The sequence below is a fragment of the Solanum lycopersicum genome, chromosome 8, assembly GCF_036512215.1.
Source record: "Solanum lycopersicum chromosome 8, SLM_r2.1".
Taxonomy (NCBI): domain Eukaryota; kingdom Viridiplantae; phylum Streptophyta; class Magnoliopsida; order Solanales; family Solanaceae; genus Solanum; species Solanum lycopersicum.
Genome location: NC_090807.1, coordinates 56,128,595 through 56,143,248, shown reverse-complemented (window position 1 = coordinate 56,143,248; position 14,654 = coordinate 56,128,595). Strand labels below are relative to the sequence as shown.

At 32.5% G+C, this 14,654-nt stretch overlaps 1 protein-coding gene and 1 long non-coding RNA gene across 2 annotated transcripts; one reads left to right on the top strand and one right to left on the bottom strand.

Moving 5' to 3' along the window:
- Positions 1-9,211: 9,211 nt before the first annotated feature.
- On the bottom strand, positions 9,212-12,563 carry LOC101248029 (histidine decarboxylase). The gene is made up of 6 exons (XM_004245096.4): positions 11,463-12,563; positions 11,142-11,322; positions 10,600-10,834; positions 10,281-10,474; positions 10,070-10,206; positions 9,212-9,982 (listed from the first exon to the last, which is right to left on the bottom strand). Exons 1-6 carry the CDS (start codon positions 11,475-11,477, stop codon positions 9,410-9,412), a joined length of 1,335 nt encoding a protein of 444 aa, XP_004245144.1. The 5' UTR covers positions 11,478-12,563; the 3' UTR covers positions 9,212-9,409.
- Positions 12,564-12,685: 122 nt separating this feature from the next.
- Positions 12,686-14,443, top strand: LOC138337778 (uncharacterized). Its single transcript, XR_011211191.1, has 2 exons — positions 12,686-13,447; positions 14,176-14,443. It is a non-coding gene; the product is annotated as an uncharacterized lncRNA (long non-coding RNA).
- The last annotated feature ends 211 nt before the right edge of the window (positions 14,444-14,654 follow it).

Here is a 14,654-nt window from a genome sequence, read left to right as displayed (position 1 = left end):
AATATTTATCAAGAATATTTTAAAATATGTAATCAAACACTAGCTATATATTATAATCGCTCTAGATACTTGAAGTACAACTCTAAAATTAAGTTCTTTCTTGAACCATGGGATATATTTTCTTAAAAGCATTAACTAGGATTGTAGTGTGTAATTAATTATTCACAATTAATTAAAATTCTTAGAAATATATGGGACAAACTTGCCTTAATTTTTGGAGGTATAAGAGTGATTTTTATCTGCTCTAATATCATGTTGAAATGTGTGATCATCTCATTTTAAAAATTAAGTTATTAGATATAACACACTTTAATTAATTAATGATATTCTAAACGAGAACCACCGAAATTGGATCCTTATTCCTTAGACGTGTTCTTTAATTACTTGGCATAGGACTCCACAAGACGAGTACTATTTCTGTTAAGGTTCTTGTAGGTTACTGTAAACTCTAGCTCATGCCGTTATAAAAGGGAATATATCTCTTAAAGAGGCATTCCGAATATCTTATAAAATTTTGGATATTCATAAAAAGATTAAGAAAACATCAAAATATTGTCTTGCCTATCAAAGGGTAATTTTTTGCCTATATAAAGGGTAATTTATTCCTTGAAGAGGCGTCCTAAATATCCTATAAATTCTTGGATAATCACAATGAGATCACGAAGACATAAAATACTATTATTTGAATATTTATAAAGATAAAAATCTCCAAAAGTCATATTCATAAAGATTAAAATTTCTAAAATTTCATAAATTTATGAGATATTCATAAAGAAATCGAAATGTGATCGCTTATGTTCATAAATACATTACCAACCGCCCTCAAACCATGGAGAAATCCTTAGAAAAGAATCAAGTTGTTAGTTTCAATAACTTTCTTATTTCTTTAGATTTTATTTATGATTAATCTACTTTCCACACATTCAAAACTTATTGCAAACTACATGATAATCAGAAACTTTTCATTTCAAGAACTAAATAAAAAAATCAAATAAAAAGATACATGAAAATTTATTTTCAAACTCTAATAATAATTTTTTTGAGTCACTCCAACATACTCCATAATCAAAACCATCCCAAAAGAATTTAGTGATGCTTGTCGAAGTCGCCTCAACCTAGTGAGATTGAAGGACATCTTCTTTCGCCATCTCTTGAAGTCGATTCTAGAAAACTTTGCAGGTTCCTTAGGCGGTGCTAGTGTAGCAGTTGAACGATTGTGTCCAATCGATATTGCTGCAACACTCACTATTTCAGCATTTACTTGAATTGAATTGGTCATTTTTTCTGTCAAAAATGGTAGAAAATTTTAGTATGTGAAATACTAATAGTAAAGAATAAATCCTTACTCAGACTGTTTTTAATTTAAGTGATACAGTTTTAATATTCTTTTAATCGTTAATCAAATGAATTTTAAAAATTCAAACAGAGTATAAAACCATAAAGGTTTTAATCTCTAGAAACCTCAAATATAGAAACTATTAAATTTCTCAAGATTGTTATTCTTGTATTAAGGTTAGTCAAAAATACAGAAACACAAATAAGATGAAATAGAAAGTAAACTTTTAATCCAAGTCCACAGAAATCACTGTATTTTCTTAAGGAATTTAATTCCCCCACTTTATCCGAGGTTGCAGATTAATTTCTCCCAAGATAAAACGAATTAACCTGTTAGAGAAGTAGCGGTACCTCAAACTTTAATAATTTTAGCGAACGCAAGAACAGTAAAAAGAACACACAGACTCAGTCAATCGACAATTTTTTTGAGAGTAAATGTATGCAGAGATGAAAAAATTTTCAGTATCTGAAAAAATGAAAAAGATCTCCTTTTTATAGCCATTTTCAACAAGAATCGTGTATGTTCAAATGAATTTGTTCAGACCTGTTTTTTCCAGAAAGTTGTCTTTTGGAAAAAATAACGAATTATCGAAAAAGAACAGGTCCCTTCAGACCGGTACTACCATTGCACGCGAATTTAAAATAAATTTCTTCGTATTAAAATTATTCTGTTATTTAACTAACATTCTGAATTAATTTATAAGAGAAAATAATTAATGGGATTTATTCAATTAACAAAATTTAATAAATAAATTTTGTCCAAAAAAGTTATTAGTCAATCACTTTTTCATTTTTCTCTTCTCTTTTTCCATTGACATTTTGCTAAAACTCAACAAATCATTATATTCTTAATAGGTGTATCAATTTTAAAATGAACAAGAAGTAATTAGATACGTAAAGAGTAGAGAACAACCTTATATAGTATAATCGCTCTAGATACTTGAAGTACAAATCCAAAAGTTCGTTCTTGAACCATGAAATAGATTTTCTTGAAAGCATTAGCTAGTGTTAGCGCAAAAACGTGAAATTAAAGAATAAGGAAGAACAACAATATTTAACGTGGTTCGGATAAAAATGATCCTACCTCCATCAAAGAACAATTGCACCAATATTTATTTCACTCTACAACGAATCAAGTGAAATACTACAAGAGAGAGAACACAAATGCCTTGGAAGGTGAGAAGTCAAGTGAGAGGATGATTTTGAAAGTGAATTAAGATCTACCTATTTATAGGAATGAATTCATCCTATTGATGTCATCCATTACATCACTATATGTCAAAAATGTTAAGGTTAAGAATATGAAATAATTTTATGGTTTGCCTAAACTTTACCTACCAAAATACTATCTTGACTTTTATTTTGTACTAATTACCTTCCTACCAAATATTCATGTTAATTAATCTTCCATTTAGTTTGATTCCACAAGAACCAAACCATCTCTTTCAATCTCCACCTAGGTTTGTGTTTCGAGCATGCGTATAAACAACTCCGGCCAAAAATTCTAAGCTTACAGGGCAATCCCGTTGTAAGAAACAAGAAGAATCAAACCTTTGTTAAACATACTAGCTCCACCTAGCAGTTGTTCCGCCAGAGTTGCATCACTTGATGCATACTCCCGCCAAGTCCTTGCAGTGTGCAAACTTGTCAAGCGGGACTATTTTGGTCAACATGTCTGCATCGTTATCGTCTGTGATAACCTTCTCAACCTTGATAGCTCCCTCTTCTACGACATCTCGGATAAAATGAAATCTGACATCAATGTGTTTGGTGCGCTCATGAAATCTTTAATTTTTAATCAAATAAATAACACTTTTACTATCACATTTTAGAATTGATCCAGGATGAACCGAACTCAATTCAGCCACCAAACCTTTCAACTAGATAGATTCTTTCACTGCCTCTGTTGCTGCCATATATTCTGCCTCTGTTGAAGACAAAACGATAATAGACTGTAAAGTTGATTTCCAACTAACGACACTGCCAGAGAGAGTAAAATGTATCCAGTTGTGAACCTTCTTTGATCAAGATCCCTTGCATAGTCAAAATCTACATAATCAAGAATTGAAATACCTTCACTTTTATGGAAGGTTAGGCCAACATCAGGAGCTCCTTTGAGATATCTCAATATAAACTTGAGAGCTTTCCAGTGGCTTTTTCCTGGATTTGCCATCTACTTGCTTTTTACACTTAAATATTGAGCAACATTTGGACGTGCACACACCATAGCATACATAATGCTACCAACTGTGTTCGCATAAGGAACCTTTGACATATGTTCCACCTCATCCATAGACTGAGGCATTTGTAACTCTGAGAGCTTGAATTGAGGAGCTAATGATGTACTTATTGGCTTGCTCATATGCATATTGAATCTCTCAAAAACTTTTTCGATGTACCTCTTTTGAAAATATGTACAACACCATTTTCTCTTGAAATCTCCATTCCAAGAATTTTCTTTCAAATTCTCAAATCCTTCATGTCAAATTTCTTGCTCAACAGTTTCTTTAAAATATTTATCTCTGTGATGTTTTTAGCAGCAATAACCATATCATTAACATACAACAATAGATATATCATAGAATTACCAAGCATCTTCTTGTGATACACATAGCTATAAAATGCACTCAACAAAAATTCATGTGTAGTCATGAATGCATCAAATTTCTTGTACCACTGTTTAGGGGATTGCTTTAAACTACACAAATACTTGTTCAGTTGACATACATTGTCTTCTTTTCCTTCAGCTAGGAAACCTTAAGGCTGATCCATATAGATTGTCTCTTCTAGATCACCATGTAAGAAAGCACTTTTGACATCAAACTGTTGAAACTCTAAATCAAATTGTGCGACCAATGTTAGTAGCACGCGAATTGAGCTATGTTTCACGATTGGAAAGAAGATCTCATTGTAGTCAATCTCACCTTGAACCTAACATCTTTCACTTCTGGAATACCCTCTTTTTTTTGTAGACCCATTTGCATCTAACTGTCCTCATCCCCCTTTGGCCTTTTAACTAAGACCCATATCTCATTTTTTTGAAGAGACTACATCTCTTCCATCATGGCTAACTGTCATTGTGCAACATCTCAAAAAGTTGCCTTAACATACAAAGAGGGGTCGAGATCCTTAACCTCTACTTCTGCAGCTACGAACGCATGTACAATTAGATTTTCTTTCTCTATAAGACGTTCCAATTTTTGTATCTGCCTTTTGTCCCTTCCCTTTGCAATTGTGTATGGTTCATTGACACCAAGTTCTTCAAGATCTGCATCTTTTGACTCATCAATTTGAGTCTCTTGATCTCGTTCCTTGGTAAGATCCATCGGTAGCTCCACCTGCTTGTTGTTTTCATTTCTTGATAACTCCACAGAAATTTTACGAGGATCAAGTATATAGGATTCATCAAAGGTAATATCTCTAAAAACTACAAATTTGAGTAAAGACAAACACCAAAGTTTGTACCATTTTACTCCATCTATATACCCTACGAATATGACCTTTTTAGCCCTTGGTTCAAGCTTTCCTTCATTAATATGATAATAAGCTGGACACCCAAATATTCGCAAGTATGAATAGTTAGAGGGTTCACCTGACCAGACCTCATTCAGAGTCTTAAAGTCAATTGTTGATACTGGAGATCAATTGAAAATATGAGAAGCGGTATGAACTGCTTCAACCCAAAATACTTAAGACATCTTGGCTTGTAAGAGCATACACAAGCCTTCTCGAGAAGAATTTTATTCATTATTTCGGCAACTCCATTCTGTTGTGGTGTGTGCCTGACCGTCTTATGTCTTGTGATCCCATGAACCTTGCATAAATCATTGAAATCTTCACTACAAAACTCCAAGCTATTGTCTGTGTGAAGATACTTGATTTTTCTCTCCATTTGATTTTCAACCAAAATCTTCCACTCTTTAAATATTTCAAAAGCATCAACTTTTGTCTTCAGGAAACGCATCGAAACCTTTTGTGAAAAATCATCAATGAATGTGAGAAGATACCTCTTTCATCCCTTCGATGGAAGCTTAGAGAGACCCCATAAATCTGAATGGATGTAGTCTAGCACTCCTCCTGTCTTAAGTTAGCCGGAGCTGAAGCTGACCTTTTTCTGTTTCCCTAAGACGCAGTGCTCACAATATTCAAGTGTGTTGATCTTCTTACCGCAAGTGTGTAAAGTCCATCTTCCAGCTTGGCTTTCAGCATGAGTAAAGATCATTTAGTCACTTTCATAGTTCCTCCTTTACTCATGTACTTATAGCCTTGTTTATCCAAAGTACCCAGGGAGATCAAATTCTTCTTCAGATCAAGAACATGACAGACTTCTATAATAGTCCTCATGATCCCATCATCACAGAGAACACGAACTGATCCAATGCCAACTATTTTACAAGTTGCATTAGTTCCCATTGATATAGTTTCGTTGCTTGTTTAATAGATGTTGAATCAATCTTTTCGGAATGTCATTTGCACAGTACAACCAGAGTGTAAGACCCATTTGTTGTCATAGACTCCACTATTACATGATGTTGTTAATACATAATCATCACCATTATCATGTACTTACTCAACAATTAATGCACTCGTCTTTTCTTTGGACTTCGACAAAAGACAATCTCGTTCAAAGTGCCCCTTCTTTTAACAGCCCCAACACTCCCCCGTTCTTTTTGTTCACACGAGATTCTGATTTGTACTTTGATTTTTTCCTTCTCTGTTGGCTAGTATGACCTCTTACAAAGAGTCCACTAGCTTCGTCACTTTTGCTCAAAATCCATCCGCACATTGCAAGAGTTTAATGCTTGTGGCACTTGCTCAAGTTTGATAGGTTGTTTGCTATACATTATTGAATTCTCAATATCACGATATTTTGAAGTCAATGGAAATAGCAAAGAACATGTAATCGTCTCCTCGTCCTTTTTAATTCCAGCAGTTTGTAAGTCCATCACAAGTTTATTGAACGCATCTAGATGGTCTTGCAACAAACAACCTAAATCCATCTTAAGTGTATGAAGATGCCGTTTCAACGACATTCTTGTTGTCACTGACTGGTCCTGGTAAAGCCCTTCCAGCTTTTCCCATAACTCATTGGCCGTTTGCTTTGGTACTTCTACTCGCTTCAAAAAGTACTTTAGGTGCAAGGGACAGTTGAATTACACTCAATGCATCTCCTTCAATATTCTCCTTGTCGAAATCCGATATCTTATCGGGGCATTTTCCATTAATAGCATGGATTGAACCTTCCCTCCATAGTAACGCAATCATCTGGATTTCCCAGATATTAAAGTTGTTGCGTCCACTAAATCTATCAATTTCAAACTTCATACGACTCATTTTTTTATTTGGTCTTCCTTTTCTACTACAATGTATTTGGAACTACAAAAAATCAAAGTAATTCTTTTCTGTTGTTGAAGTTTAGACCGTGCTGTAACCCCATAGCATACTCAGGTAAAATCTTAGCTCTGATACTAATTGTTAGCGAAAACGTGAAATTAAAGAACAAGGAAGAACAACAATATTTAACATGGTTTGGATCAAAATGATCCTACATCCATTAAAGTACAATTGCACCAATATGTATTTCATTTTACAAATAATACAAGTGAAATACTACTAGAGAGAGAACACAAATGCCTTAAAAGGTGAGAAGTCAAGTGAAAGGATGATTTGAAAATGAATTAAGAGCTACCTATTTATATGAATGATTTCATCATATTGATGTCATCCATGACATCACTATATGTCAAAAATGTCAAGGTTAAGAATATGAAATCATTTTATGGCTACTAAGATACTATCATGATTTTTATTTTGTACTAATTATCTTCCTACCAAATATTCATGTTAATTCATCTTCCATTTAGTTTTATTACACAAGAACCAAATCAACTCTTTCAGCTAGGATTGTATTGCGTAATTTATTATTAAAAACTAATTAAAAGGCTTAGAATTATATGGCAGAAACTTACCTTAATGTTGGAGGTATAAGGGTGCCTTGATATAATTTGGGTGGCGTAAGATTCGATTACAAGACCTTTGTCGGCTCTAATATCAAGTTGAAGTGTGTGATCATCTCATCTAAAAGTTTTAACTATTAGAGAGAGCATACTTTAATTAGTAAATGATATTTTTAACAAGAACCACCAGAATTGGATCCTTAGATGTGTTCTTCAATTCCTTGGAATTGTACTTCACGAGACGGGTTTTATTTCTGTTAGGATTCTTGGAGGTTACTCTACACTCTAGATCATGTCGTTATAAAAGGCTAATATATATTCCTCAAAGATGCATCTCGAGTATCTCATAAATTCTTGGATATTTACAAAAAGATCGTGAAAATATCAAATGTTCTCTTGCAAATTCTTACTACTTCTAATGGAGCTTGCAATGAGAGAAGACATGTTGGATTCTTCAAGGAGACTGAAATTAATCTTTTGACGATTGAGTTGAATGTTCGCGACTTTAATTAGTAACCACGATCATTTTTATATCTATGAAGTTAGGCTTATATAAATTGTCTATAATAGTAGAGATCAAACGTGCAACGCACGTTTCCAAGAGTAGTGTATATATAAATGTGTAGACAATATTTGAATGAAATAAGTGAACAAGTGCATGTAATTAACAGCAGCTCTTTCATCTATCCTCAGAATGTTCAATATATTTTCCATCTTTCTATATTTAGAATTAATAACCTATAACTGATATATACTGCTTCTTAGAATGTATTTTTTCACCCTAATCATATTGAATAAGTGGGGAGGACATAGTAAATGTAAAGAGTTTGTGGAATTTATTTTTCATTACTTCCACTAAAAAATCATTTTTTCTTATTTTAAAAAATTATTTTCATAAAGAAAATATTTTTCGAAAATTTAGACAAACAACCGAACACACACTAACTCAAGGGTTTGATTGGAAAAGGACATGTCCAGGAGCGGCTCAAGCATATTAGTGGCCTAAAGCAAAAATCAAACGGGGCCTTAAACTGAATAGTTATTAATTTTTATATGATTGATTTCTTCTAATTTTCAATTGATAATATATCCTTTCTTATTTTAAAATATTTTTTAGAGATACAGTAATCCAAATAAGTCAAATTTCTTCTAATAATTCTTTCATTTTTCATAAAAAGTTTACTTTTTCTACAATTCAATATTTTTTTAAGGGATAATGCACAAGTACCTCCTCAACCTATGCCCGAAATCCCAGAGACACACTTATACTATACTAAGGTCCTATTACCCCCTGAACTTATTTTATAAGTAATTTTCTACCCCTTTTTAGCATACGTGGCACTAGTTTTTTTTAAAAAAGTCAACAATCGTTGGGCCCACAAGATAGTGCCACGTAGGTCAAAAAGGGGTAAAAAATTATTAATGAAATAAGTTCAGGTGAGTAATAAGACCTTAGTATAGTATAAGTGTGTCTCTGAGATTTCGGACATAGGCTGAGGGGGTACTTGGGCATTATCCCTTTTTTTAAAAATTATAACTTATAAAAATTCAATATCCTTTTTTTTTTTTTAATACTGTCGAGCCACCCCTGAACATGTCTCATTTTCTAGTACAATTGTAATACTAATCCAAAATTCCTATCAACTGTCAAACCGTGTGTTAGTAACAAGTGAATGAATTAATGGGACTGTAGATCAATAAGAGTGTAGATCATATAAAAAGTGTAAATTAAAACTTAAACGGGGCAGGGCGGGACAAGTAACACTATTGAAAATTTTTTAAATGGGACGGGGTAGGGGGGGTTTAACTCTTAGCGGGTTGAGGTTTGCCTCGCCCTAACCCACCCGAACCCAAACTATTGCCATTCCTAATTGTAAAAAGTTAAATTACAAAATTTGTAAACAACGTATACATAAAAATTGATTTGAAAACTCTAAATGACTCTATATTACAAATTTTATTGAGTAACATTCGTGTAAAAGCACAACAAAGAAAGTATACATATAAATTTATTAGAAAACTATAGATCGATTTAGATCATAAATTTTATTGAGTCACTCTTGCATCAAAAACATACTTGATAATCATGACCATTTCAAGTCATGGTTCCAAGGAGTTTAGTTATGCATCTTGTTATGGGAGCACATACAATTTTGAGATCCAAACTCATCTGCTAGACAAGGAGGCTGAGTTTTTCCATCCTGAAACCACCTCTTCCTCTCTTGCATTAGATCTTTGAAGAAACTGTCTATAGTTTCTCTTGTAATACCTGGCATAACCACAACATGTGCCATGCCTCTTAAGTAACACAAGTTCCAACGATGAATGAATTTATGGTCACAAGATCGTTCAAAAATAACAGTAATACTAAACTCATTCAGCATAACACTAATTCCTGCTTCAAGAAGTCGATCTTTCAAATACCGAGCATTTTCAATGCATGTTATGGAATCTTGTTGCAATCTAGCATGTCCTTTCTTGCTTAAACAGTACCATAAGAATATTGGTGTAAATCCATTTCGACTACCAGAAATTGTAGCATCTGTGGAATTAATATACTCAATTTTTGAGTGGGTACTAACATAAGTTTTCCTTGTTATCTGAATGCCACAAGGCATTGGACATCCCAAGAATTTGTGCCCTGAAATTGAAATACTACCAATTGGCTTCTTGAAGGTAATTTTTTTTGCCTATTGTCAAATACCATAAAAAGAAACTATGTCATTGTAACTTTGATCAATAAACGTTGAAGGAAAATTGAATAAAAATAAGCTTACATGTTTGATAAATGGGAGAATTAGCCCACATAATGCTGCATCGCAATGGATATAATAATTGTCATTTGAATAACCACAATTTTCAAGTGTTTGTATGACGAAATCGAGGTCATCAATAGCTCCTTTGAAGGTTGTTCCTATAAACACATATATACTAATTTAACAAAAATGATGTTATAAGATGTAAGAATATATATGTATGTATTTTTACCAATATTGATATTGATGATAGCTGGTTTGTTCTTGTTGACAAGTAACTTTGATTGTAAATCTTCATAATCAATTTCCCCATTAACTAAAGTGTTGATAGTTTGTAGCTCCATTCGATACATTCTTGCTGCTTTGAAAATTGAGTAATGTGAATCTTTTGATGCATATAATATCCCACTTGGAAGTAGCTCTCTTCTGCACAAATATATAATAATGCATAGTGAAAGTGATAAAAGCACATTATATCATTTAGACATCTCCGACTATATAAATAAATTCGTAGCTCAAAAACTAGATTCGCCTCTGAAAGTGAAACCTACCCAACCAAAAGGCCATGGAGATTGCCCTCAGTGCCACCACTAGTAATGTATCCCCAATATTCATCTTTCTCTATTTCCCAGAGTTGTGCAAACCAATCTAATACAGCCACTTCAAAATCTTTTGAATGAAAATCTGTAGGGTGCTGAGCAAAGGGGTCTCCAAAATTGTTCAAATGAAATTGCAAAAGTGGGGCTAAAGTGGCATGATGCTCATAATGCATGTTTGTTGGATAACCTGTAAATTAAATAACCAAAGATATAATTATGAATAAAATCGTAACATATTATTTGGCCAAATCAAAAAAAAAAGAAAAATTAAAAGATATGTAAAATAAAGTTAGGGATGATTTATTAGTGTATAACTTTTGATTAATTTTGCTTATAAATACTTTTATGTTTATTACACAGGTAAAAATAAATGAAAATGTATTTATTTAAATAAAATTGAGATTAAATTACCTCGATGCTAATGCTTGTATAATTTCGTTGAGTAAAAAGTAACTATGTTTGTACGGAAAGACTATACATATTCATATCCTTACCTATATGATACTTCTTCCGTTTTGACAATGTCTCTAAATATTGAGTCAAAATCATGTCAAGTTTTTGAAAAGACGTTTCATTTTTAATATCGGATTCCACCACACTGAGACATAAATTCTTCCTTGGCGATAATGGTGCATCAATTTCACCTTCTGTTGGAACTACCGTTAAATCAAACTCCTAGGTCATAAAAATAAATAAATAAAATTAAATCTAAAATATGTTTCATTGTTTAAAATAATCAATAAATTAATCATGAGTATATGATTGAAACTTAAGATAGACATATATAATTAAAACAATATTAGAAAATATGATACCTTTTGAATTTCCATTCTTAGAGATGAAAGTTTTGTGAGTCTCACTATCTTTGGCTCCTCCAATTTATAACAAATGAATTAAGTTGCTTTGCGTTTTAACCCTTTTTTTTTTTTGGTTGAATATTGAAGTGAATTAACACCTGTCAAAGTTGGTGCATCCAATTAAGTTAAACAGTTTTATAATAATTGGTAGTGTTTGAAATAAACAAATATTATTTTTATTTTCAAGCTAAAATTAATATAGGTACTCATGCGATGCACGTAGACTCTTTTATATTTGTTTTATATTACACATGTTTTCTTACACATTAGCAATTTTGTTCGTGTTTTAAAATGTTTGAAAAAAAAACATTAGTTACTAAATTTATTAATTTTGGCTACTATTTTTCATTCCAGATTTTTTCTAGTCTAATTTGATTGCTTTGGAAAAGAATTGTGATGCTTAAAGAGAAGAAAAAATTGAATCCTCTCACTTCTAAAAAATATATTACTAAAAATTTAGAATTTTACAATTGGAAAAAAGCAACGAGAAAGATCAATATAAAATATTAAAATAACATTACAAACAAATTATTTTCTGAGTACCAACTTTATGTGACATTTTTTGTTTTCGAGAGTCAAATAATATGTTTTTTGATTGAAAATTTGTGCATGAAATCTTTAATTCTTTTTAAAAATTAAATTTATATATTTGTAAACTATATAAAAAGTACTACAATGCATAATAATTAACAATTCAAAATAATTAAATAATATATGAATAATTTATAATTAAAAAATAGACTTATTTGAATTTCAAAATTTAAAATATGTGACATCACATGAATTGAAACAACGAGAGAAGAAGATTTCTTCAATTATTCACAAATTTAAAGAATCAAGAAATAACTTTTTTTTATATTAAATATTATACTTTAATATTAAATACATTTTTCACAGTATTAAATTTAATATATTTAAAGGATAACTTAGTCATATTATTTCTATTATTTATTAAATACTTTAAAATATGTGTCAAATCATTACTGAAAAGGCAGAGTATAAAATAAATGGCTACATTCACTTCATTAGGATGAAAGAACTGCAAATTTAAATATAGTGAATTTATTTTATTTTTTAAGAAAAAAACAGATGAAGGAAAAACAAATGTTGGCCGAAGAGACGTCTTAAACTCCTAATGTCTTAAGCTATATTTAGATTCTAATACAGATTTATGTTATTTTATTGCATAATGATTTAAGATCAAATTACTTCTTAACTTTTTTGCTAATATACATGCATTTTTTTTTAAATATGCTCTATCATACAACCTATTAAGTATAATTTAATTTTTATGATGTTGTTGCTGATATTAATTGTTTGTGTAACGATCTGTTAGTCGTTTTGAGCAGTAGAATTTATTTCTGGTAATAACTGTCTGGGTCGACGGATCCCACGACGGACCGTCATGGGCACGACGGACCGTCGAGGGTGTCCCGTTCCAAAACACTTAGAATTCTGAAAAATTGGGTACTGAGAACAATTCTCTGAACTTCGCGACGGAAGAGCAGGACGGACCGTCGTAGGCACGACGGACCGTCACAGGGTCTTAAAATAAAAATTGAGTCTCTGAACTCTGTGACGACTCAGCAGGACGGACCGTCGCAGGCACGACGGCCCGTCACAGACTGCGTAACCCTGACTGGGTCAGATTTCTGTTAAAAGTTTTAAGGGGCGTTTTGGACTATTCCTGCTTATAATTTTAAAGTTAGTGGGTGAATGTTAATAATTCAATTACTTGGGGGTTAAAGGAGATAACCTTGAATTAATTAGTGGGTTACTTTGGTCATCTTTTATACTTAATTATATGGTAATTAGGGTAAAAGAAAAAGAGTTTGAATAAGGAAAAATAGAAAAAACAGAAGAGGAAGAGAGAACGAGCGAGAGAAAGAGAAGAACGCAGCTTTGGGAAAGTAGCTTGCTTGATCGCGAATTCTTTGGTGGAGGTAGGTTATGGTTTTTATGCTATTTCGTAGTAAAACTCTTAATAGCAAATGATACGTATTGGGTAATTTTGTAAAGTCTTCTATATGCTTAATTGTGTGCTTGCATGATATGATTATGTAATTGTGATGAATTAGCATGATGAGGCTGTTGAATCTTACACCTTAAAACCTCTCTATTAATGATGATGTCTTGGTATAAAAGAAGGCTTGATGAACTAAAAGAATGAGGTTAGGGGACTGGGTGTCACGAAACGACACATAGAATTAGGGGATCGGGTGTCACGAACCGACACATAGTATTAGGGGATCGGGTGTCACGAACCGACACATAGTATTAGTGGATCGGGTGTCACGAACCAACACATAGTATTAGTGGATCGGGTGTCACGAACCGACACGTAGTATTAGGGGATCGGAGTGTCACGTTCCGACACAAGAGGAATAAAGAGAATGAATCTTGAATTATGTTAATATACTCAAATTAATGAACCTATTTCCCCAAATGAGTATGGTATGGAGGCTTGAGTCCTCATGGGTGTACTTGGCGTTGTTATCAATGATTCTTGTACTTGTTGTTGCTACCTGTTGAGTATTGTAGTTGATTTTATGATATTATCTAATATATATATTGCTTTCTATTTTGAGTTGGCCGATGATATCTACTCAGTACTCGTGTTTTGTACTGACCCCTACTTGTATGTTTTCTCTTTGTTATTTGTGGAGTGCAGCAAACGTACCGTCGTCTTCAACTCTAGCCAGTCTTCATCACGTCGGATTTCAGGGTGAGCTATTGTTTCTAGCTTGGACTGGATCTTCTTCTTCATATCTTGATGCCTTGAAGTTCTGGCATGGACTAGCTGTTTAGTTATTTTAGCTTCTTAGATACTCTTAGATTTAGTAATTTGAGGATAGATGTTCTTGTGATGATGACTTTCAGATTTTGGGGATAATGATAAGTTTTGAGCTTTAGAAGTTATTTAATTGATTTCGTTAATGTGTTTTAAGTCTTCCGCATTATATTCTGCCTATTATGTTTGAAATGTTGGGGTTTAGATGGGTTGGTTCGCTCACATAGTAGGATAAGTGTGGGTGTCACTCACGGCTCGTTTTGGGTCGTGACAGTTTGACTCTTTGGCTGTATTACAAAAATTGAACTCAAACAAATCAGATTAATTTGATATAATATTTGATACACACTATGAAAAAA